Here is a 25213-nt window from a genome sequence, read left to right as displayed (position 1 = left end):
CTTGATGCTGGTACTATCATGTCTTAATTACTGTAGCTTTATAATAAGTCTTGAAGTCAGGGAAGGTAAATTCATTCCTTTTGTACCATCTTGGTTGGAAACAGACGTCAGACTGATGAATTTTTTAATCCCATTTTCACCATTTAATACGTGTGTGATTCCCAACAAGTCAGCTATGGTCATTACTCATTTATGTATGTGTTTATTGTTAGGGTGAAATATTATACTGCTTAGACTAATAAGCCTGAATTTCCTGATGGCTCTGGAATGGAAAAGCACTGGAACTGCACAGTGGTACTGGGGATGAATTGATCAAATGTGTTCCTCAGGGACCTCCCACTATTTTTCTTAGTGCAGAGACATGCTCCTGCCCTTTTTATCTTACATATTGAAACTTTGTAGCAAGGTTGCTTGACCATAGGACCAATCACTTTGAACTGAAACAACAAGAGCAATCACACAAATAAAGGCAAACAAAACAAAACTGGTCAGGACCTCCCAAGTGTAAAGTGATCATTCCACAGTATGATTTTCTTTGTAAATTTTTTAAAGAAAAAAGAAAAACATTTTAAAGAAAAGGAGAGCATTTTACATAGTTCTTTGAAACTCAGATTACAGGGTTTGGTGAAGCTTTCTTCACCTCCCTTCTTTTTTTCTCTTTGCAATACCTGGCTCTGCCAGTCTCTAGGTGTCCTTAGTTACAGGTCAGCTCTCCACTGAAGGGGAGGAGCTACTTCTCAGGGTCCATTCTGAGCATCACTGCCCACATCCCAGCGACCAACAGCGCTGCTGTCCAGCCGAGCAAGGAGGACTTTGACCACTTTAAGTGCCATGTGAGAACCATGTCCATCAGGATGGCTGGTGGACCCAAGAAATATTTGTCTTTGATTGGATTCGGTCTTATATGTCTTAAAATGGTGAGTTCACCATCCCAACCCACCTGCGACTATTTAGGAAAAAAAGATACATTTATTCTTCTTCTCTTTTTTTTGGAGGGTGGGAAGAGAGGAAGCAAGACAATTTTGGACGATACCAAGATTGTATGTTTGTGTGTCTGAAATTTAATGCACTATACTAGAGAAAGAAAACAAGATTATTGTTATATTTTAAGAACAAAGAATTCTGAAAAATCTGTCAACAGCCACTGACTTCGATCAATAGGCAGATTCAGGGAGAAAAATGAAATAGTAATGTGATCTGCCTCCAGCCTCTAGGTTCTTGTTAGGATTGCTTTGAGTGTTTGGAAAGGATTTGTGATAGAATTGAGGGTTGGGAAAGGATTTGTGCAAATAAGTACTCTGTTTGGATTAGAAAGATTGCTCACATTCGTATAAAAATGTTGTGATTAATTTATCACTGCTCTGATTTATGTTGTTTATATTTCCCCAAATGGTGTTTTTCTTTGTGCTTCTAATTTTTTAAACTTTCCCTTTCAGGTTGCTTCGGCAAAAGCAGGTAAACTTTTCTGAAATACAAGTCATCCCCACCTCCACCATATTTAGTTTTCATTTTTCATGGGCTACCCTGATATATAAAGGCTATACTTGGAGGGAAAAATCAAAATTTTCCAGGCACTCACTGTGTGTTAACCATGGTGTCAGTTGCTAGGAGACAAATAAATGGATCAAACTTAAAAGACAAATCCTTGTAAGGTGTCCTTATTGAGTACTGTAATATACTGAGTCTTGTAGTCATGCATTTTCTTACACATAGCGAGCCTTGAGCAAAACATTGCAAGTCATCATCCCAATCAAAGAAGCAAAGTCTTAGTCACACACAGTGAAGTATAATTTATATAACTTCTCCAATTTGTCTTCTGTTGGAGGAGAAAACTAGAAAGGCAGTTTTTTATTAAATTTTCAAGATTTCCTATTTTAGTCAAAAAGGACCCTACATTTCTGAATATTGCCCCCTTAAAATATAGACTACGGTAATTCAGAACTGGGAAAAGATTTTCTTTTAAAAAGATTTGATCATTTTTTTCTGTATAAATGAAGGCAAAGATAATACCCTAGAGGCCTCTCCCAGTTCTTACATTCTAGAACCCTAAGTCCCCAGACCAATACTTTATGCTTATATCACCAATAAACTCTCATGGTAATTCAACATAAATTAGAAGAATATTGATTTATTTTGTCCATACCACAGAAAAGGAAGGGGAAATAAAGCAATTTATTTTATAATTTCTAAATTTGCAATTTGTTTATTTAAATAATTTGATAAAGACCTATGACAGAGCCATAAAATTCACAATACCTTGCGTCTACTGTGGGTTGGTTTTAAAAAAAGAAATATTTCCCGCCTTTCTCTTATTCACTTACTCTTGAGAGATGGTCAGATTTGGTTTAAAAAGCTATGGAAAGGATTTTTTTTTGCCATATACAAAGTTAATTTTTTGAAATCGTCTTTGGGCAGACGGAATATAGCTGTGCTGTCTCTGGCAGTCTCGGCACGCCCAGGACATACCGCCTTCTCATGAAACTGGCCTCTTTTTAGTTGCCTATCACCCACATTATCAAAGAGCTCATTAGAGAGGGCGGGGCAGACAAAGACACTGATGATTCCCTGAACCTGCCTTTCCAATAGATAGGATGTGTTTTATTGACACTGTGTAAGTTTCATTTTGGATGTGTCTAGTTTGATTCTCTTTGGGCTTTGTCATGGGCTGTCTGCCGTGTCTGGCCCCTGGGGCCTCATGAGCTACTTTAAAACTCTGATTTGGTAGACCTCAGAGAAGCTGAGAATCAAAGTGTTTCCCTTTTGACTGATCAGAGTGGTTGCCTGCACCTAGGGAGGTGACGTTTTCTCTTTCATTAATCCAGTAAGTGGGTAAACACAGAGATAAGGAAGAGTGAGGGGTGACTGCTAATTTGTGGAACTTTACACATGTCTCCTGAGCTGCTCATCTCTTAAAAGGGGACCACGGTACAGAGGTGTTGATCTTTCTTTGCTGGTGATAGCCAAAGCCTGCCCTAGGACCGAAAACTGTAAAACAGGCCATTTGTGTCCCAGTCTGTACTTGCCTAGACTCCCAGAGTCCCATGCTCACTAGCACCCCTCCGTGGCAGTGCCATTTGAGCTGGGTTTTCCAAACTAGCTCCCTTTCCCATAATCCATCAAAACTTGCTTTTCCTGGTATGCACATACACACTCACACTCACACACACCATAAAATAACTTACCCTTCATTGCTTTCAAAATGCAGTGCAAAACGCTGACATAAGCTATTTCATTTAACCTTTACAACAATTCTACAATGTAGATAATAATCATATTCTGATTTCTCAAGGGAGAAAATTGAGAGTCGAAGATTAAATGACTTGCCCGAGTTCATACAATAGCAAATAACAGAGGTGGAGCTTAACCCCAGTTCTCCTGCAATCCATATCCCTGGCTATTTTTCCACTATGTGCCCGTGTGTTCCATCCTGCTGATAATAGCTTCATGCAATACTCCTTCCAGATAAGTGTGCTTCTCCTAGATCAGTTCAATGGGGCAAGTTTTGGTGGAGTCCTCAGGCCCCTTGACAGGCCAATGGAGAGACAGTTTGTGTCATGCCAGCCTTCTAGATGCCCTTTGAACCTCTCTATGAATGCACTATCAGTCCTTCTATGTCTGTGACTAGTTAAGTTGCCATTTTTCCAGAAAGTTATTGCATTCGAATGAGCAGGACTGGTTAATGGAGGAGATGAGATAAACCGTGGGAACAAAGGAAACAGAAGGTGTTGAAAGAAGACTGCTCGGTTAGGGGAAAGGAGGCAGGACTCCAGACAAATAGCTGGGGGAGTGGAGGAGGTATGTGTGTGTTGGGGGAGGGGGGTGCCGGGAAGGATGAACGTGGGTGCCCCAGCTGGAGTTTGTATCCTGTAGCCGGGAGAGGAGACTCAGGCTCTACCTAGAGATTCAGCTTCTGCTAGCAAAGGGCTGAGATGAACAGGCCTGCAACTTTTTCCCAGCATAAATGACCACCATAATTTTCTTTCAATGGTAAAGGAGAGAGTCTTGGGTGCTGTTCAAGGAATGTCTGGCCAGTGAATAGTGGAGACTTTGTTCTTTGTAGCAAGATGATTTCTGAGAAGCTGCCAAAGCCAACTCTCTGGACTACTGGCACAGAAAGAGAAGGCTGTCTGTAGCCTGCGCTCAGTTGGGGCAGGTAGGGGGAGGGAGTTGATACTGGGGAGTCACACTTTTGGTCCTTGTTTACCATTTCTCCTTCTTTGTCCTATAGTTTTGTTTGGTTTGCACTTTAGCTTTGGATTTGGCATTTGGGGATTCTACCCAGGACATTAAGTATATTAAATGTATAAGGTTACGTGCTGATTTCAAACCTAAAACTCAGCTATTTTGGCTTGACCTTTTATTCCAGTTGGATCATCTACATCCAGGACATTTTTGCACCTGTGAATTTTTTTTTAAGGTAGTAAATTTGATTACCATGCTCTCGCTCTTATCCCATATACAAAACAAAGGAACATCTTGTGAAAACTCATGACATAAGTATTCAAATACCCCTGGTAAGCTAAGGCCAAGCCAAGGTAAGGAGCAATCTTTGCCGAGGTGATCTGACAGAGAAGGGGACAATAAAGTTTATTTTACATGGGAGAATCTAAAAATTGATCCATTCTGAAAATATGAAAGAAAGTACTTTGGAGTAATTATAACTAAGAACTGAATTCTCCCCTCCTTCCTCCATTAGATTAAGTGCCATTTGGGAAGCAACAAAGTGTGTGAGACTGTGGACAGCGCTGGGAGGAGGTGGGGGGATAGAGTGCATCCTAGGGGCGGGGAGGGGGGCTCCAGGACAAAGCAGGCCAGGAAATTCACAGAAAGCCTAACTAGAACAGAATGCTCTGAAATGAAGCCCCTCTAATATGCTCTCTCTTCTCTGAGTCCCTTCCCACAATCACTTTCCAATCTCATGTAACTCTTTTAAAAAGTGCAAATCAACCCCCAAGCAATTGGAAAAAGCCCTTTAGAAACCCTATCCCTGAATGGGAATTAATGACTCAACCTCTGATTTGAGATTTCTGACTCTCTTCTGGAGAGCAGCTTTGCCTTTCTTTTTCTTGGGTTTTCCTTGATCTGGAAAACAAGGGCAAAGGTTTTGGCTAAAGGATGGCGAGAGAATGACTTAGTTTGAAATGTAGCATGATGAGAGATGTGATCCTTGAAAACATCCTGGCTGATATACAACCTCAAAATCTCTTTCAGCTCTGGAAATACCCACTATTGATCAGGCATATTCAAAACTCAGCAGCAGTATCACCGTGGAATGGGCTACAGTGCCAGGGGCCACCAGTTACCTCCTTGCAGCTGAAGATGGAAACACGGTCATTGAAACCATGGTGGCCAGTTCCCCAGGCACTGTGACAGGCCTGAAGGCTGCGACCTTGTACCAAATCACCATCAGATCTATCAGTGCTGCTGGGAGAAGCCAGGCATCGCCCCCAAAGCAGGCAAAGACAGGTGGCTGAATCCTTGTCCTCTGTTGAGGGTTTCTTGTCAAAGGGACCAGTTATACTGGAAAGTCAACAGATGACTCTTTTGGGAGCTCAGATGCCTGTGGAGGAGGTGGAATTGAAATGCCAGAGGCATTATATGGAAAATAAAATCCATTTCTGGCCATCTTTAAAAGCATCCCTGCTTTGGGTGGGCCACGGTGGCTCAGCAGGCAGGGTTCTCGCCTGCCATGTCGGAGACCCGGGTTTGATTCCCGATACCTGCCCATGCAAAGAAAAACATCTCTGCCTTTAAATCTCTGCAAAAAAGATTTGTGTTTTTAACCTCAGTTATCCATGAAGACCCAGTGGAATAAAGAACCGAATAAAGAATGATCAGAAGGGATTTTGCTGCACTGTGACTGCACAGCATATATGTTAACAAATAAAAATATTTGGAATTTGTCATCACCGTTACTTAGATTAATTTGATAAAGTTGTAAAAGTTGTACCTAGGCATATATCTGAAAAGCTACGTGCACAGCAAAATAGTATAAACCATCATTTCCCCATCGATTTATATTATGATTACAGGGAGGTTTTACCTCATTTTTTCTGACCCATCTCTAGTTGAAAGTAATGCCTAATATGAAGTTTTCTCTGTTCCCCATTTCCCTGCTCAGTCATTTATGATTAATACATACCTAAATAGCAATTATTTACTAGAACTGTGGCATAGATCCTTTTGCAAAGCAAATAGTTATTTTATAATATGGATAATCAACTTCAATTTACTTATCCTTAAATTTGAATGATCCTGTATCAGACTGCCTTATGCATATACATGTGTTTTTGTCTTTTTCAGTATTGGCTGCACCAATTCTAGAAGTAAGCTCTCCAAGCCCAGACACTATTGTTGTGCTGTGGGAAGCTGTATATATGGCAACTGGATTCTCCGTGTCCATTATGCGAGCCAATGGCTTGGGTAGAATATGGAAAGAGAATACTACAAACACCTCCTTGACATTCACCAGTTTAGATGCTGGGACTCTCTACACCATAAAAGCCTATGCATGGAATGCTAATGGAATCCCTGGAGACGACTCTACCTGTAATCAGAGAACAAGTAAGGACTTCCCAGCTCAACCACAAACAGCCTTATTTTTTATTAATGAAGGGGCCTGTACATTGTAGCCATAATGAGCAGTGTAAGTGATAAGTACAGAACAGCTAGCCACAGCTATTTAAATTTCTTATGAAGCTATTTATAATCCTTGACTATTCTTCCATAGTTTAAATGCTTATTGAAGGTATAAAGAAATGCTGCTCAGACTACACAGAGTGTGGCACTTCCCCCTCTGATATCCAACTCAGTTTCAACATAAACATTCAATATCACACAACAGGAAATGATTCTTGTGGGTTTATCATTTACCCTTGTCCCTTCTGGGGCTCAGGCCAATTGGATAAACAAAAAGAAGTGCAATTCAGCAGACACTTCGTGCATGCATGCTAATTCTGAGCAGGCATTTTTCTAGAGATACAGCAGCGAACAAAACGGAGTTCCTACTGTCACGGTCCTTTATGCTGTGGCAGGCAGATTTACGTCCCGAAAGACACAATTGAGGCCAAGGGCTAATGGGGCTTCCTACCACCTCTTACCCAGTTGAAGGCTGAGAAACTGGAGAATGAATATGTTCTGTCACCATAATAACCACAGAAACACCCCGACTAAGGGACCCTAATGAATGATGACTGGAAGCTCAAACTGAGCTGCAGGAGTGGACCAAAACAATGAAAAGGAAGGAGAGTGGAATATGACGGAAATAGTGGGAAGGGAGATCTTTGTTCTTTTGAGGTAGAACAAGCCATCTACTGGACTAATAGATGTCAGTCTTTCACCAACTGGATTAGCTATTTCTTCCCTTGGGGAGGACCAAAGAGAGAGAGTAGAAAAAAAACCAGAAATGTTCTCTCCAACATTCCCTAAGTTTGAAAGGGAGTAAAAGTCCCATTGGGGGCCCAGGCAGAAATGTAGGGAGAAGAGAAGATTTTACCTTTGACAATATTTCTCTAAGGAGAAATTATAACCAGGTGGTCCTACGGGTAATTCATGGCGGACCTGGTGAGTCTGGATGTTGGTGACAAGCCATTCCCCTGGGATCTTTCTTAGGCATGCATGCATGCGTGTATTCATTCTTCCTTTCATTCATTGTTTCCACAAGCATTTATTGAGGGCCCACTGGATGTTGTTAAGGTTATGAGGATACAGTGTCAAATAAAACATGATCACCACTGTCAGAGAACTGATTGTGTCCCAGTATGGACCAATGCGTAAATCTGTGGTTACTGCTCAGTGTACTGAGAGTTTTGATTGAAGGATGCCTAGACACTGCATGGCACAGAGGAGAGCATCAACATCAGGCTGGGGGACCAGGAGAGACATCTCATAGAGATGAATTGTTTCTTAAAGTCTTCTCCTTCATTTGTCTTCCCATGTTATAAAAAGTTTTAGAATTTGAGTTTGGCCTTTCAATATTTTACTCTTTTTTTTTTTCGAGCCATACTCCATGGTGGGGGAAAGAAGGTTGTTTTAAAACACCGCAGGCTTCCCCATCGGCCTTGGTCCCAGAGCAGATCTACCTTTGCAGACAAGCTGATTATGCAGTGGGGGAAGGGTTCTGTCGATATGGCTATGGGGGAATCATGGTAGGTGGCCTTCCTGGGAGAGAAATGAATGTTCTCAAACAGGGTCTTCTTTGTTTATCCCATATGTGTCCAGAGGTCTCTGGTCTCTGCTCGCAGGTTGTCCAAGCAGTTTTCTAAGGCTGGCCAGGTGGGATTTATTTGCACAGGTCCCAGAGGAAAACTGAGGCCAAATTTTCTCCTCCCCATCTCAGCAGGGCACCTCCTCAAGTTTTTCATGGGGATAACACTGAAGAAAGGGGGGCATATTTCTTAAGACTGTAGGGGGATGTGCTTTAGAGACAATCAGAAAGACAGTCTTAATGTGTGACCATCACACTCAAGACTTTCCCCCCTTCTCTTTGACTGAGGATGGAGAGAAAGTCTGCTCCTCTAGAAACAATTATGATCTAAAAGCTGTTACAGGAAAAGTCTTAGCAGATGCCACAAATAAAGAAGGAATATTGTTGAAGCTAATCAAATAGAATATTTGACCTATCACTTAATAGCCACATGGTCCTTTTAGCCCTGCACATTTATAATTTCATTTAATTCTTTCAACCACTCATCGAATAGTATATTCATTAATTCATTCAAAACACATTTATTTAGCACCTTCTGCGTGATAAAGCACAGATATTATTAGATCACTTGTAGATGAGAAAAAAACAACATAAAGATTAAATAACATGGCCAAGGTCACAAAGCTAATTATGAATTTGCATAGGTAATGGAAGGCATGCTACCAGTTCCCAGGTACCCTAAATCCCAATTTCATGCTCTGAACACTTGTAATTATCCTAGTACTAGAGTTCCTCATCCTCCACTCTACAACATCATTTTGACCAAATCACACTCAGGTTCTTGAGGCTACTGCAAAAGCTTAACAATTGTTTCTCAAAAATACAGGTCCTCGTGCTCCTTCCAACATTCAAGTCTCTTTTAATAGTGAGGCTCTGAAGGCGTCTGTTTCATGGACACTGACAGAAGGAGCTTTCAACTACACCGTCATGGCTTTGAGTGGCTCTTCAGAGCTGAGCTGTAGTACGTCTTTCAGTTCCTGCACCATCTCTTGCCTCCAGTGTGGAACTGAATACCTGATTTCAGTTTTAGCAAGTAATGATGCTGGATCTAGCAAATCAGCTTCAGCAGAGACCCTAAAAACTGGTATGTAAATACGAGTGAGAGCACTGTGGGACTGACAAGTCAAAGTGACTGCCCTAAGGGAAGTAAATAATCATCCACTGATGTTCTGGGACACTTTGGAAGAAGTGAAAATGAAAGCGTGGTCTGAATGAAAGCACTGAGTTGCACATTCTGATGAGTTTGAATAATACTATAGTGAAACAAGGTATCCTGTGTATTAGTTAGTAAGCTGCTGGAATGCGATATACTACAACTGGAACAGCTTTTTAAAGGGGGAATTTAATCAGTTACAAATCTACAGTTCTAAGGAAGTGAAAGTATCCAAATTAAGGTACCAACAAGAGGTTACCTTCACTCAAAAAAGGCCGATGGATCAGGAACACCTCTGTCAGCTGGGTAGTCATGTGGCTGGCATCTGCTTGTCCCTTGCTCCTGGGCTCCATTGCTTTCAGTCTCTGCTCCTTTAGAGATTCTTCACTGTGCTTCTCTGGGACTGGCTTTCATCTCTTGGCTTCCCTTGGCTCTTTTCAGGTTCTGGCTTGCTTAACATCTCATGGGAAGGCACATGATAATGTCTGCTGGGCTCCAAGCATCTCTAAACATCCATGTCTCTGCTCTCTCTCCATTGGCTCTGTCGTTTCTGCCATTTCTGACTCTCTCCAAAATGTTTCCTCTTTTAAAGGATTCCAGGAAACTTAATCAAGACCCACCTGGAATGGGTGGAGTCATATTTTCCATGTAATCAAAAGGTCACACCCACAATTGAGTGTGTTGCACTCTGTGGAGATAACCAAACCAAAAGTTACCACTCTACAATATTAAATTAGGATTAAAAGAAACAGCTGCCTTCACAAAATTGGATCAGGATTAAAACATGGCTTTTCTGGGATACATATAGTATTTTCAAATCAGTTCATCATGCATGGGGTGAAAACACATCTTTGAAAATCACAAGGCCAGCCTCCTACTTCAGATCTTTTATTAATTAGAGTTTTTTTAATTTATAAAATTATTAAAATCTTAGCATCCAGTTTGAGTCATACACAGCTCTGACTGTACAATACAGATAACTGCCTCTTCTTCACAGACCTGGAGTTGGTGGGACTATTTTTCAAGATAAAAATAGCATGTCTAAAATTCTGAATATGTTTGGACATTTTCCCATTTTATTCTTATCATAGAGACAAAACATATGTATGTATGGAGGTTGATTCCTCTATTTAGAAATATCTATGTGTTTTGGGAATGGAAACTAACATTTAGTGAAGACCCACAATGTTCCAAGCACTATAAATACACTATTTTATTTAATTCTCATGACAACTCAGCAAAGCAGTCTCTATTATCTCCCTTTCCAGATAAGAAAATTGAAGCCCAGAGAAGCTAAATAACTTCTCCAAAGGACACACAGGTTGTGTGTAGAGCTGGGATTCAAGCCCAGGTTTGCTTGATCTCACTCTTCTAAGCTAAAGAAAGTGTAGATAATTACAAAAACATTCACTTTATCCCACAGTCAGAATCAGGCCATTCAAGTTTAAAAGCAATGAAGAAGAGAGCTGTCACTGAGTCTATTTCACAGGAAAGAAGTAGAGCCAACCGCTCAGGTGCACAGATTTTTTAGAGTTATTGTTAAATTAAAGTCACTGATATAACAAACTGGATGACTGGCCTTCTCTTTTAACAACCTCTGTACTATAATTTAATGTGTACAATGTATTTGAAATGGTTACAAGGATGTCATATCTGACAGTGAGGGAGGAGAAAAGAAACACACTTTCAAAAGGTACAGTAGCTATAAGTTAGTCATCCAATGCAGGAGCAAATCATGTGGTGTTTTTCAATTGTGTATGCACGCTAAAAGCAGCTGGGAAGCTCTGATAACTTCTCAATACCCAAGCCCCACCCAGACGGATTAAATTAGAGTTGCTGGAAATGGAGTCTGGATATGACCAGTTTGTTAAAGCTCTTCAGTTGATTCGAATGTTCAGCCAAGGTTAAGTGCCACTAAAATAATCCTGCACACTTATTGGCCCAGGAGATACCACTATAGTTTCTGTTTAGCACAATCACTCATGATCATACGAGTGACTTTAACTCATCAATAACATATAGGGCTATGTTAGAAAGTTCTGTTTGTTTCCTGGGCCCAGATATGTGTAACATATTTTAGGAAGAGTTCCATCAGAAATGACTAAAATTTTAAAAGCTTGGGCTTGAAAGACTATATTTGAATTCATTCTTTCAGAGAACTTCATTCCATGCTGACCCTGGGTAATGGAGGCATGGCCTCAATACTGGAAGTCAGGCAGTATTCACCAAGGTGATGCCTACCTGTTACTGACATAGTCTAACATATGTTGTGTGAGACAAATTTCAGGACTTTAAAGAATGTCTTCCTTGGTTTGCACTGAGTTGCACATACTACTCGGTCTGTTCCTTGTCCACGTGATCTCTTAACTCTCTGTTTAAGGCGCTTCCTGGAGGATGCCACGTGCATAAGATGTTATTATTCTGTATTGTTATTCAACACATAGAACACTGCAGTTAGGAGAGCTTTCCATATTGTTGAGACTGTGCATAGGTTCTGGGGTGTATTAGAAAGGCCGGGCTCCATCACGCGCTAGCTGTGTGTGCTTGGGCAACTCACTTGGCCTCTATGAGCCTCAGTTTCCTCACCTGTAAAGTGAGGATACTTTTCGGAAGAATTAGAGAAAACATTAATTGAAAGCAAAGTGAATGGTGGCTGCTGTTAACTTGAAAAAGGATAAATGCAGGGATATTCTCTATTCCACTCAGGCCAGTCTTGCTTCATCTGTGGCAGAGATCAAGTCTTCCAATGAAAATACCTGCCTCATAAAATGACTATCAAATCTCAATGGTCCTTTTTTTTTTTTTCAAAATTCATGTAACAAGTGAATTCAAACTGATTTTCAGGGTCTGTTGTAATGGTTTCGGCCATTGATTCTATAAATAAAATCTAGGGCAAGCCACTGTGGCTCAGCAGGCAGAGGTCTTGCCTGCCATGCCAGAGACCTGGGTTCGATTCCCAGTGCCTGCCCATGCAAAAAAAAAAAAAAATCTAATGCTGCTGGTACATAGTTTTGCAAGTCAAATCCAATCTATTACAAGGCTCAGAGTTGCTGTTCTGGGTTGTCTTGAAATCCTGGATGATTGCAAAGATGCAAGGAAAACCTCCCGCCATGCTCTCACAAATATTTTGTATTTAATTATCATTTCCTAGTTGCTTGTGCACCTGGAAGAGTGATGATCCAAGAAGACCCCCCTGGCCACCTGTCTGTTGCTTGGTCCAACGTCGAGCTTGGTGATTACTACGTGGCCTTTGTGAAGAGTGATGATGGCTTGGAAGTACACTGTAACACATCCCTCACCCAATGCAATTTCCTATCTGAATGTGGCTTCACCTATTTTATCAGTGTTTTCGCTTATAACAAGGCAGGACAGAGTCCTTTGGGTGACGTGTTCAATTATACCACAGGTAAATCGCACTTGATGCTTGCGAAGGGGATTCTGAGTTCACTAAACACAGCAGCAGAACTGATCACCTCTTGCACTTACTGACTTACGTAGGCCACCTGGGAGTCATTCTGTGGACAAGAATGGAAAATGAATCTCTTGGAAATTTTGGCTCTGCTGACCCCAGCCTAGCAAGGAGATAAGGTCTAGTGGTGAAAAAAGAGGGAAAGAACACAGTTGTTTGCCCTGCTCTGAAAAAAATTGAACTCTCCACAAAAATCTACTTAATGCTCAGCCCTGTGCTAGATGCTAACAGGGACACAATTCCTTCCTCTCAGTAGTTCACTCTTTCTTTGAGACCAGAGAGACAGGGATGCGGTGGTGAAGATGCTCCATGCTGTGGAGGGCTTTGGAGTAGGATACCTGAGTTGAAGTCCTAATCTGACTACTAACTCGTAGCATCAGTTCATGATGTCCATCTCACTGGTTCCTCTGCATCCTCCAGTGCAAAATGAGGCAAATAATAATGAGAACATGAATGTGAAAAGGCCTTTATAAGTGGAGGTAGAACATCATGCAAATGTTTTTATTAGCTTCACCACTCCTGTTACTATTATTCTCTCCTTCTCTAGGCTTAGATCTTCTAGAGGGCAGGGATCATATTTGATTTGTCTTTTCATTCTCAATGCTTATTGTAAGTGAGTGGCATTTGGGAGGTGCTTGATTTTAGTTAAGTGACTGGAATGTGTGACTCGAAATTAGCTAAGTATATTTATAAATAAGAACACTAGAATACAGTTGTATAAATAATATTAGTTGGGTTACAGTAAAATTTATCAGTACAAAGGAATCCAAATAATTTGGTGACTCTGGAATCTGTAGGCTAAGAGAAAATGGGTGACTATCAGTAGGATTTTAAGAACATGGAGGGTGAAAGCTTCTGGAATGTGTGGCTTTACACTGGATCTTTAAGGATAAATGGAATTTAGGTGCAGCACCAACGTGCCAGACAAATTCCAAGCTGGGCTGTACATCTGTCAGAATTTGACCTCAGGGTCCTTTTGGGCCTGTTTTAATACAATTATAGTTTTAAAAAATTTCCACCTTCATCTGGTCTAGTATCTAGAAAAGCTGATATAATCTGAGAAGTTAGATTAAGTATGGTTCATCACGTAAAGAAGGGAAAGATGTCCTGGTAGAGGATACAGTCATCTTCCAGCACAGAGCAATGACAGCACATGTGGGGTGGGGACCTGAGGAGTCTGGCGTGGCAGGGAGTGGGGGCAGACCTAACTGAGCGTGTACACTGGGTACAGCCTGTAATGATCTTGAATGTCATGCTGCGGATTTATCCTCTTGACACTGGGGGTGAGGCCAAGGCCACACCTGGTCAGACCTGAGGACAGTCGCAGAAGCTTTGGGTATCGGGAGGTCAGGACCTTGATGGCCCATTCTGGTGATGTGGCTCCCGTGCTGACCTCTGTTGTCTCTGCATCTGCTTTCAGCTCCCTGTTGTCCCAAGGACATTAACCCCGTGTCCGTGACCAGTGACAGAGTGGAGATTGTCTGGTCCCCTGTCCGTGGTGCCGAACTCTACGAAACCAAGGCTGTGGATGGCTACAACGTGGTTGAATGCAACGACACTGCCCCTGCTTGCACCCTTTCGGCTCTAGAGTGTGACACCAAGTACAATATCACAGTGTATTCATTCAGTGAAGTCCGGGGCAGCAACATGTCGTGTATTTCTCAACTGATAACCACAGGTATGGTACAACTGTGGCTTCATTCAGTCATGTCTGAATGATTCACCACAGCTATGACCCTCAGGAGCCATCAGCAAAACCTATAAGAAGGCTAAATCCCATTAACCTCTTTTTGTGGGTACCATTAGAGCCCCTGTTGGACTAAGGAGAGGCGGAACAGAAAGAAGGAGAGTGGAAAAAATATAAGAGAAGAGACCTTGAAGAGGGCAGAAGGTTTTACCAGTGATCCCATAAGCCACTCAGTTCTGTCCTTTATTCACACCATGAAGGTTAAGATTGCAGATTTTGCCTTATTTACTTTGACTTTCAGAATTTAAGATGCTCTTAAGTATTTTCCAGTTAGTTCACACCGTAGCAACCCAATACCATAGGTCAACATCAACAACTTTACATTCATGGCATGTAAGGGAAAGGAATGACAATTTGGTGTGTGGGGGGGAAAGGCGCTTTAGAACAAATGGGATGTGATATTTTTGACTCATGATGTTTCAATGAATAGTCTCAATTTTCTTAGCTCCTTGCAGTCCTGAAATAAAAAATGTTTCCACGGATACGTCCTCCATGATTACTGTGCACTGGCAAGCCACCAATGATGACGCCACCTACACGGTGACTGCCCAAGGGGAGAGAGGGCTGTACCGGTGCAGCAGCAGGGGGCAGTCTTGCACCATGGCAGGCCTGCCCTGCAGCTCCCTGTTCTCCATCACCGCGGTGGCCGAGACACAGGTGGGACGGAGCCTGCCCAGCTACAGTGTGCTCCTAGAAACGGGTAGGTAGCAACCATCAGTGTGGGCACTGACTTAAGTGCTTAAGTGGGATCCTTAGAAATTGATTTAAGGGGTGAATTTTCTTCTTCAATCCATCTAGAATATGGTAGGGATATATTAACGATATAGTAAACCTAATTAAAGGCCTTTCAAAGATCTCCAGTCTTGGAAAAAATAAAACCTTCAACACTTGGACCACAGGCTAGGTAAAAATATCTTTGGAAAACAAATACATTCATACACATTGACATCAAAGGAGGAATACACTGACTCTGTAAAACATTTTTAGAATTCATACTCCCCCCACAACACAATCTACCAGAACAGCTAACGAGTAAACAAGTGAGCGGGTTTATTTTTTATTGCTTTGGCTCAACCCTTTTCAAATTGTTCACTAAAAAAAAATGTTTTCTGAGTTTTAGTTTTCTAATTGGTAAAGGAAGGTTAATAGCCTCATGGGGTGGTTGTGAATATGACATTAACTAATACTGCAAAGTACTTACCACTTACTTAAGCCTGATGTTTAGTAAGCACTTGATAAAAGAACGCTGTCGTTTCTTCAGCTTACATAGTATTGCATGTGAATGAAATTTGGCAAATCACTTGAAGCCTTTGGACATCATTTTCCCTTCTATATATAATGAAATGGAAATAAAGTCCCAATTCTTTTTCTTTTTCCCCATTTAAGTGCCGTGCTGTCCAGATGGTCTGACAGTAACTCAGGTCACCCAGTCAGCAATCAATGTGAGCTGGACCGTTGGGACTGGAGCTCAAACCTTTGTGGCAATTCTGGAGTCACATGCTGGACAGTCTAAATGCCACACCCATCAAAACCACTGCCTCCTGGGATGCATCACATGTGGCGTCAATTATACGGTGGCATTAAAAACAATTAGTGCCACTGGGCTGTCTGTGAACTGCGCCAACCGAAGTTATTTGTCTAGTAAGTGAATTCTAAACTCTAGTTCTAGAGTGTCAGCAAGGACTTTGACTAATGTAGATCCAGACGCAAGCCCTTCGTTTTCATTTAAAAAGATGCCCTATCTCCGCCTAGCTTGCACAGTTGGAATATAAATCCAAATTACTTTCTAAAATGTTACAGTGTCCCCCATGACTTAGAACCGCAAAGCTTCAGAGGCTCCAGTTTGTAGTTGATGAATGAATTCTCCTGATAACAATGCTCACCAACCTCTTTTTTCGGAAGGGAGACGGCGTTTCTATATGATACATCTACCCATAGCACAGAGGAACTAAACCAGGCAAAATTTTCAGACAGCATTAGATCATACATTCTATTTAGCTTCAATTTTTTTTTTTTACTATTAAAAAATTTACTACCTCTCTTCTAAGTCACTCCTACTCCTTCTTTGGTTTCTTGTTTCAGTAGGCTAAGAGAACAAAGGCATCTGTCTACTGACAGTATCATACCTTGTATTTTAGTTTTCTGGCTCACAGTTTTGAAGGTAGAAGTCCAAAATTGAGGCATCAGCAAGGCAATGCTTTCCCCCTGAAGACTGTGACATTCTGAGCTGATGGCCTGCAATCCTTGGGTTCCTTGGCTTTTCCTTCACACGGCGGTATCTTCTCCTTTCTCTTCCAGGTTCCACTGACTTCTAACTTCTGACTGCTCCTATGACTTCTCCCTTTGTGGCTTCCAAGAATAGGACTAACCCATCCTAATTGGGTTGAGCCACACCTTAATTGAAGTAACCACCACAAAAGGTCCTATTTACAAGGGGTTCACACCCACAGGAATGGAGTAAGGTTGTGAACATGTTTTTCTGAGGTACATGACTCCAAACCAGCACACCTTGTTCTTTGCAAAGAGCAAACCATTAGGGAATAGCAGAGAAAGTAGAACTAGGGCACAGTTAGGAAATAAGACCCCACTTGTATAATTCTAATTCATCACAGGGCTGCTTGGAGGACTGGAAAAAAACTTTTGAAGATGTCTCCCAGGCTTAATAGGAAAGAGTTATGTCTGCCCAGGGCATGGGATGGGAGAGTTGAAATATAGCTTTGCCGTCTCTGTGGCAATGCAAAGAGTGTTCAACTAGGAGTTTAAAGATCTGGCTTCTTATAAGCTGTATTGTCTTAACTTCCCTGATTTCCTGTTTCTTCGATAAGAAAAATAGGGAAAATAATTTCTTTCTAGTTTACCTCATGTAGTAGTTAAGTTCAGGTATCCACTTGGCCAGGTGATAGTGCCCAGTTCTGTTGCTGTGGGTTTAGGTCACCAGCCTGTGAAATTCATCTAGGCTATTAACATCTTGCTGTTGGCTAAGGGGAGTGCCTTCCGCAATGAATGATGTTTAATTTAATTAGCTGGAGGCTTGAAAGAGAGAGGTCAGAAGAGCGGCTCAGCAGCCCAGACTCAAACCTTTCAGGATGTAGAAATGACACATCTCGGGGAAAGAAGGCTGTATGAATCCAGAAGCTGGGAGAGAGGGCCAGCAGACGGCATCATGTGCCTTCCCATGTGACAGAGAGAAGCCAGATGAAAGTTAGCTGCATTTTCTCCTAGGAATTGTAAATTTGTAACTAAATAAATCCCTTTTAGAAAAGCCAGTCCATTTCTGGTGTATTGCATTCTGGCAGCCTTAAGAAACTAAAGCACTTCATAAAAGTTGTTTTGAGAATCAAAATAAATCAGAATGTAAAAGCATTTATAAAGTGCTACACCTAAGCTGACTTAAAAGTATTACCTCTAAACTGGTTTATACTTTCTTTTGGCTGTTATCTTTCATTACATTTGCTGCCTAAGTTCTCACACTGATATCCAGCTCTGGTAATATGGCCCATTGCTTATCTTTCACACCTGAAAAAATAATTAAAAAAAAAAAGAGAGAGAATAAAGCAAAGGAGCCTGAGGATCTATAATGGAATTTTTTTTTATTATTATTACATAATAGCATCTTTATTTTAGTTACTGAGAAATTCACTATTTGGTGCCCCGCTTGACACGTAATGGGTGGCCTGCCCAAGATAGTTAGAAAAGAAAAATAAGTACCTAATCAACTGGTATGCATGAAGTTATGGACCAAACTGCTTGTTGTATTGCTGCCCAGCTCAGCAAAATTGTTGTTTTCAATTAAAGCTGAATACAATTGACTATACTTGAGTTTATCCCCACTAAAATATAAATATATTTATATTATATGTATATATAAAATATAAACTAGGGTATTATGAAGGCTTTTGACAAAGTTCTTTGCATTTAACTCGTATTTATAGTCTGCGTCATACCCAATACATATCTGCCATGTGGACCTTTATAACATACCATTGTCTATACAAAAAAACTCTTGCTCCACCCCCCAACCCCCCCCCCCCCCGCACATGTGGCCCAATTCAGGAAGAACCTGAGTGTGTCATCAAATTGTAGTGGGGCGCACCAACCGAAAGACCACACAATATCAAATTGCAAGCCAATTAGGAGTCTTTATTAGCCGGCTGGCGTCTGCCCTCCGTCCCCACTATTGGGGTACCAAAGTGCAGCCCCCAGCCTGATTTTGTGCAGGCTTTTAAAGGTATAAACCACATCCTGGGGTTTTTGAAGCAAGTAAGCAAGCAGGTACAGAAGCAGAAAAGGAGCGGTTAGCTCTTTTGCAATAACAGGATGCTTGCTGGATTTTGTGACCCTGATTTTAGCTACGTTTTTAGCAATAGAACATTTTCTCAACCCTTCACAAAATCTTGTTCTAATCATAACCAGAATTTAATTATGTTAAATTAAAACAATGTTTACACTGTTTTCTTGCAGTAATAAAGACCATGTTTGGTTTTGGTAGAATAAGTGATTTGAGGGTTTCTTGTTTGTGTGTTTTTATCCTCCAGGTGCCTGCTGCCCTTTGGGGGTGAAATTGTATAGGCTGGGCCCTAATGGCATCCGGATCTATTGGCAAGTCTCCAGGGGCTCTGCCAATTACAGCACTGACCTCTACGGCTCCAAAGGCATTTTCACGTGTGCCCCAAGCGCTGGCCTCAATTTCTGTGATGTCACCGAGATTCCCTGTGGGGATGTGTATACTGTGATGGTCTCTCCAGTAGCTCAAACAGGAATGAAGCTTACTTTCTGTCCCCAAAAAATATATTCAGGTAGCGTAAGCTATGACCCTTTATTGAAAACGAATCTCCAACTACATCTGTGAATTAAGACATCAGCCATCACACTTATTTCCTATGTAGGGAAGTTGAAGGGAAGGTGAAATATTCAGATGTCTGCCTCAGGCCAATTCTGACTGCCAGGGACCCCAGGCTTCTTGGAATTAGGACACTTGATTATTTTTCAATTTTGTGACAATGTTTCCTTCCTGGTTCTTCTCTTCCACGTCAGAAAAAAAAAAAGGCCAAATGTTTGTTGCTTAAATGGGCAAATTAAAAACTATTTTCTGCTTTGAGGTTTGGGGATAGAGTTGGAACATAGTCTTAGAGATAATGATAGGCACCTGGGATGTTGGAAATTAAGGGACTTAAACCTTTATTTGCAGAGATCCAGATTTATGACTGAGAAAGAGTTGGAGGATCAGATAAAACGAATTTATAAGTCATAAGCTAGGTTTGGAAATGTGAGTGGGCAGACAGCCTGTGATCACAAAACTGTCAGCAACTGCCAACTCCCCAGAGCTGGCAGAAAACATTAGCAATTCTCCTGCTCTTTATTCCAGCCCCTTCTGCTGCCTTGCCCAGAGCACAGTCATATATTTTTCATATACTTCCAGAATAAAAGGAATGAAAAGAGACGATGAAGCCCCGGAACTTTCCAAGAAACACAGGAAGAGACATATTGGTTCACAAACCTTTACTAATAATCAGAATCTAAAATGTCCAATTATTTTTAAATAATGGGAAGGTTCAAGATGGTTCCTAGTGATGGCACCAGGCCAGTTCCTTTTGAGGGGGTGTTCATGCTGTCCTTGGCTGCCATGCTCTAATTCCTTGTTTTTCATTATCTTACCCACAGGGCAAGCTGCCCAAAGCAAGGACCTATGAAAAGGGACAGGAGTAGGTTTTTTGGGCGAGGATAAGCTCTTAGGAAGAGTAATCTAAAGCACAATAACAATACTCCAACACATTTGCATATTTTACACTTGGTCAAGTATTTTCACTTCCAATATCTCAGTGAATGCCCAGTATAACCTTATAAGTTGGATTCAACAAATTTTATCCCCAATTTATAAATGAGAAAACAGACTCAGAGGCTCACAAATCTCTATCTTTAGCTCTTCTCCCAACCTTTAAATCCGTATTCCATCTCGACACCTCCACTTTGGAAGTACCCCATGCATTTCAAAATACAGGAGAAAAAGGAACTCTTGAACTTTTTCTCTGTATCTAAGTTATCTCCATGTCCTGTCCTGTTTGCCTTCAGGAGTACCCCATGCATTTCAAAATACAGGAGAAAAAGGAACTCTTGAACTTTTTCTCTGTATCTAAGTTATCTCCATGTCCTGTCCTGTTTGCCTTCATGATGGAGCCATCTCTTCATTCCCAAAGCTACTGCCATACTTCAGGTTTTCACCACTCTAGTGACTACTGCACCAGCCTTGCTTCCTGCCTTCACTCTGGCCTCCACTCTATTACCAAAGTTACCACTCTGAGGCACTGATCCAATTTTTTATGTTTAAAAAAATCCTAAAACATTTTCTATTGCCCATAAGTTCAATCTTCTGAGCATAGTAATCAAGGTCTTTCATAATTTTCCCCCAATTTGTCTTTCTAGCCCTGCACACTGGCCAATAAAATATAATGCAAGCTATATTTAAAAATGTTAATTTTCTAGTAGCCACATTAAAAAATAAAAACAGGTGAAATTAAGCGTAACGATATATTGTATTTAATCCAAAAGATCCAAATGATTATCATTTCAACTATTTGATCAATGTAAACATTAATAAGGTCTTTTGCATTCTTTATTTTCCCACACTAAGTCTTCGCAATCTGGTGTGATTTTATATTTACAGTACCTCTCAGTGCTCAATAGCTACAGATGATGAGTAACTACTGTATTGGACAGTGTCATTCTAGGTTCATTCCAGATTGTCACTCCTGAGAGGACTCTGTTCTCTAGTCTAGACACATGGAATCATTCACATACACACACACCAGGCCACATCATGCTTTGTGCTGATGCAGTTACTCTTCTCTTTGCCTGGAATTGCACCCCATCTCCACCTAGAGAACTCTACCTGTCCAGATTTCCCCTCCTTTGTAAAGACTTCTCCAATTCCCATATGTTGAGTTAGCCCAGCCTCTCCTTTCTTGATGGCCCCACAGCACTCTCATCCTTACCACACCATTTTCCTGTGAGTAGAATGAGTGTTGTCTACCCTATTAAGCAGTGATTTTTCTGACCTCAGAACTTGGCACATAGAAAGTACACAATATATGTTAAATTTCAAAAAAGAGGATACATGAGTTTTGTGCTTGCCTATGATTGCACAGCTAGTAAGACTATGATGAGGTCTTTTGCTGTTTCTCCTGCTCCATACCGGCACAATTCAACCCCTAGAAAGTTAGTCTTTGGTTGGTTTGTTAGCTACCAGGAGTCTCTGTCAGAGCTCAACACTTTGGAGGGGGTGCCATCTCAAATTTGCAGCCATTTCACCTTAGTAAGGCTCAGTTATCTAGATTTAAGTTAAGGAACCCACCTTTGCTCTCTTTGGTAAAATATGTGTTTGGGAAAGTTTTTAGTGGCAATATTAGTGATGGCTTACTCTGTTAACCAGGATAATACTTTAATATTCTAAGAACTTTATTTGTATTAATGCAGTAAATCCTTATAAAAAACCCTATGAGGTAGGTATTATACTTCTTACCACTTCAAAGATAAGCTAAAGCATTGAAAAGAGAAGTAACTTGCTGGTCACACTTCTCTTAGCTATCTCCTCTTATAACCCAAGCTGGTTCTCATTTATCCTTTGGTTCACTTTTCTTTTTTTTTCTTTCTAAAATTATACCTTCACCACCTCGAGCATATCAAGGAATATATCTAAATGCTTGTGTTTTTATTTATTTCAGTAACCTGCTCTGGAAGTACACTTGGAATGGGTAAGCCATTTTTCTCATGAATAAAATAAAATGGTATTATTGTTGTTGCATTTAGTGGTGACCTAATGAAGTCAGGAACAAAACCAACTTTCAATTAGTCAGACAGGCAAATGTTTCCTTTCTGTGATGTGAGATGTTCCTGCCTGTCTAATAACTCCTCCCCTATTACAGGGCCTCCCCTCAGAATCTGCAAGTTGAGATCAATTTCTGTGGATTTTGAAGTCTTTTCCATTTTCCAAGGCCCCACAGTAAAATTACCCATTCCCTGGAGGGGCAGCAATTTAGAGATGGCTTCTCACCCCTGGCTGAGCCTTGAAATCATATTGAGACCTTAAAAACAACAGATGTCTGGGCCTCAGCCATAGAAAATCTGTTTTAATTGGTCTGGATTTTTAAAAGCTCCTTCTAGATGATTTGAAAATGTAGTCAAGACTGAAAACTGCTGCTTCAGAGCAGAGCTTCTAGAACTTCATTGTGCATGGAATTACCTAGGACCTTGTTAAAATTTAGACTCTGATTTGGTAGGTCCTGGGAGATCCTGAGACTGCATTTCTAACAAGGTTCTGGTAATACCTGATGCTGATGTTGCTGAACAGGATGCTGAACAGGGTAGTTTTAGTAGACAGGATCCCTCTGACCCCTTTAGAGGGATTCTTATCCTGCAGATAGCTGAGATGTCTGATCCCAATTTGGATGAGTGGGTAGACTCCAAGGAGGAAAAGGAGTGCTAAAAGGGAAGTTGGGGTGATGCTAACCCTTACTGCCTCCTCAGTTTTGCATCCTGTTCAGGCTATCCTGGGGGCCCCATGGAGGCCATTCTTGGGCCAGGCAGTGGAGATGACTACACCGAGCTGTGGAAAAAGCCCAGAGAACATCATCCGTCCCACATCGCAGAGTGCCCCAGTCAGACAAGTCTAATTTCAGAGGTGTGAATGGAAATGAAACCTACCCCAACACCACCTCCAACAGGGATTTGGCCCGGAGTCTCTTCCTGTTACCTGTCCTCTGTCTGGGTTCCTTTCCTCTCCCTAGTCCATTGCTTCCCTGAGCATAGCAGAACGCATACTTTCAATTCCTGCCTGCCTGCATGTCTGAAATAAGCATAATCCCTATTGATTTTGTTTCTGGTGGCTACAGGAAAACAGACTTGGCTTATCAAAAACAAATTGTGAGGTCTGGGGGGTTGGGGGAATATGTATTATTTTTGTATTATTTTTGCAACTGTCCTTTAGATTTGAAAGTGTTTCAAAATAACAAGTTTTTTTTTTAAAAATTGTGAGGAAACTTCTAAATGATAAAAAGTATTTTTAAAAATCTCCCAAAGTACAAGCGGTCATAGGCCCTGATCTTCAGTTAAATGTACGTGGACACAGGTCTGTGTTCTTAGAGCCTGTTTCTACTATCATGGTGGTTCTTAATCAGCGTTCCCCTAAGCCCCAGATGGTCATCAAAGTGTCTTGGGAGCCCCCTGAGGAGGAAAGTGTTGTATTATATTTTGGCTTTCCCTAAGATTTTATTAGGGTTGCAATGCTTGAAAACTGTAACGCCAGGACTTTGCTACTCAAAATGTGGTCTGAGGGTAGGGTCAGCAGCAGGAGCATCACCAGAGAGCTTTGCTAAAAATGCAGTCTCAGGCCATACCCAGTTCTACGGAATCAGAAATTGCATTTTTGCAGGATCCCCAAGTGATTTTATAGTAGGTTCAAATTAAGAAGCACTGCTTGGGTAGTAGTATTCAATCTTTGGTGGATATCAGAAACACCTGGAAAGCTAATAGAGCATGCTAAGGTTCAGGCCTGTTGAAGAGGGATAGGGCCTGGGCCTCTGCATGTCTATCAACCTCCAAAAAGTTTGAGAAGCACTGCCCTAGGTCACTATTCTCCCCCTTCTCTGTCCTCTCGGCCTCAGCTTGTCAGTGTTTCTCCCTTCTTTAGCAAAGTGCAGTCTTCAACCTTGTCTTAGTTTGGAGGGCTGCTATGACAAATAATACACAATGCACTGGCTTGAACAATGGGGATTTATTGTCTCATGATTTCAGAGGCTAGATTGCAGGGCTGCTCTGACAAATAACACACACTGCATTGACCTGAACAATGGGGATTTACCATCTTATGATTTCAGAGGCTAAAAGTCCAAAACCAAGATGTCAGCAAGACCATGCTTTTTCCTCAAAGGCTGTAGAGTTCTGGTGCTGGCTTACTGCAATCCTTAGGATTTCTTCGCTTGCATCTTTGTCTCTCTTTACACAGTAACATCCTTGATCTCCTCCTGTGGGTTTCTTGGACTGACTGCATCCGAATTTCTTCTGTTTATAAAGGACTCCAGTAATACGGATTAAGGTGCACCCTAATACAGTTGGGCCACACGCTAACTAAAAATACCATCTTCATCTTCTAAAGGTCCTATTTACAATAGTCCCAGGGAACTTGGAGGGTTTCCTCTCTGCAACTCCCTCAGCAGTTGAACATGTTCGTGTTCTCCCTATACAACTCACGAATCAATTAAATTTTGCATTACCCTGGGAACACACAAAGTGACCTGAGGGTGGAGATGAAAGTTCCTTGCCCTGAGTCAGTAGTCTGATATCAAAGAGAATCTTCAGGGGGATTAATTTCATGAAGCAAGATTCATTTCATGAACAGAGATCATCTTGGTTAGAAACTGCCGGTCAATTTCTTCTTTTTCTTTGAACAGTTCAGATTGTCTTAATTTCCTGATTTGTTAGCTGTGAAAAATTGCAAAAAAGCATTTCAAATCAAAATGCTAAGCAGAATCTCAGAGATGCCTGAGGGCTTTTTTATTTTAAGAAAATGTCTGCATATTTAATGCGTCTTGCTGCCTCTTCCTTGCCCTTTCAGTGATTTACAGAGGAAAGAGAAATGCTGAGTGA

The 25213-nt window shown here is 41.2% G+C and overlaps 1 protein-coding gene across 1 annotated transcript; it reads left to right on the top strand.

The window, feature by feature from the left end:
* Positions 1-854: 854 nt before the first annotated feature.
* Positions 855-25213, top strand: FNDC7 (fibronectin type III domain containing 7). The gene is made up of 12 exons (XM_077119476.1): positions 855-917; positions 1437-1455; positions 5212-5466; positions 6304-6564; positions 9033-9290; positions 12511-12765; positions 14249-14506; positions 15021-15275; positions 15962-16216; positions 19111-19371; positions 22294-22323; positions 25182-25213. Exons 1-12 carry the CDS (start codon positions 855-857, stop codon positions 25211-25213), a joined length of 2202 nt encoding a protein of 733 aa, XP_076975591.1.

The sequence above is a fragment of the Tamandua tetradactyla genome, chromosome 11 (genome assembly GCF_023851605.1).
Source record: "Tamandua tetradactyla isolate mTamTet1 chromosome 11, mTamTet1.pri, whole genome shotgun sequence".
Lineage (NCBI taxonomy): Eukaryota > Metazoa > Chordata > Mammalia > Pilosa > Myrmecophagidae > Tamandua > Tamandua tetradactyla.
The sequence above is the reverse complement of the archived record's forward strand: the minus strand, read 5'-3'. Positions and strand labels throughout refer to the sequence as shown.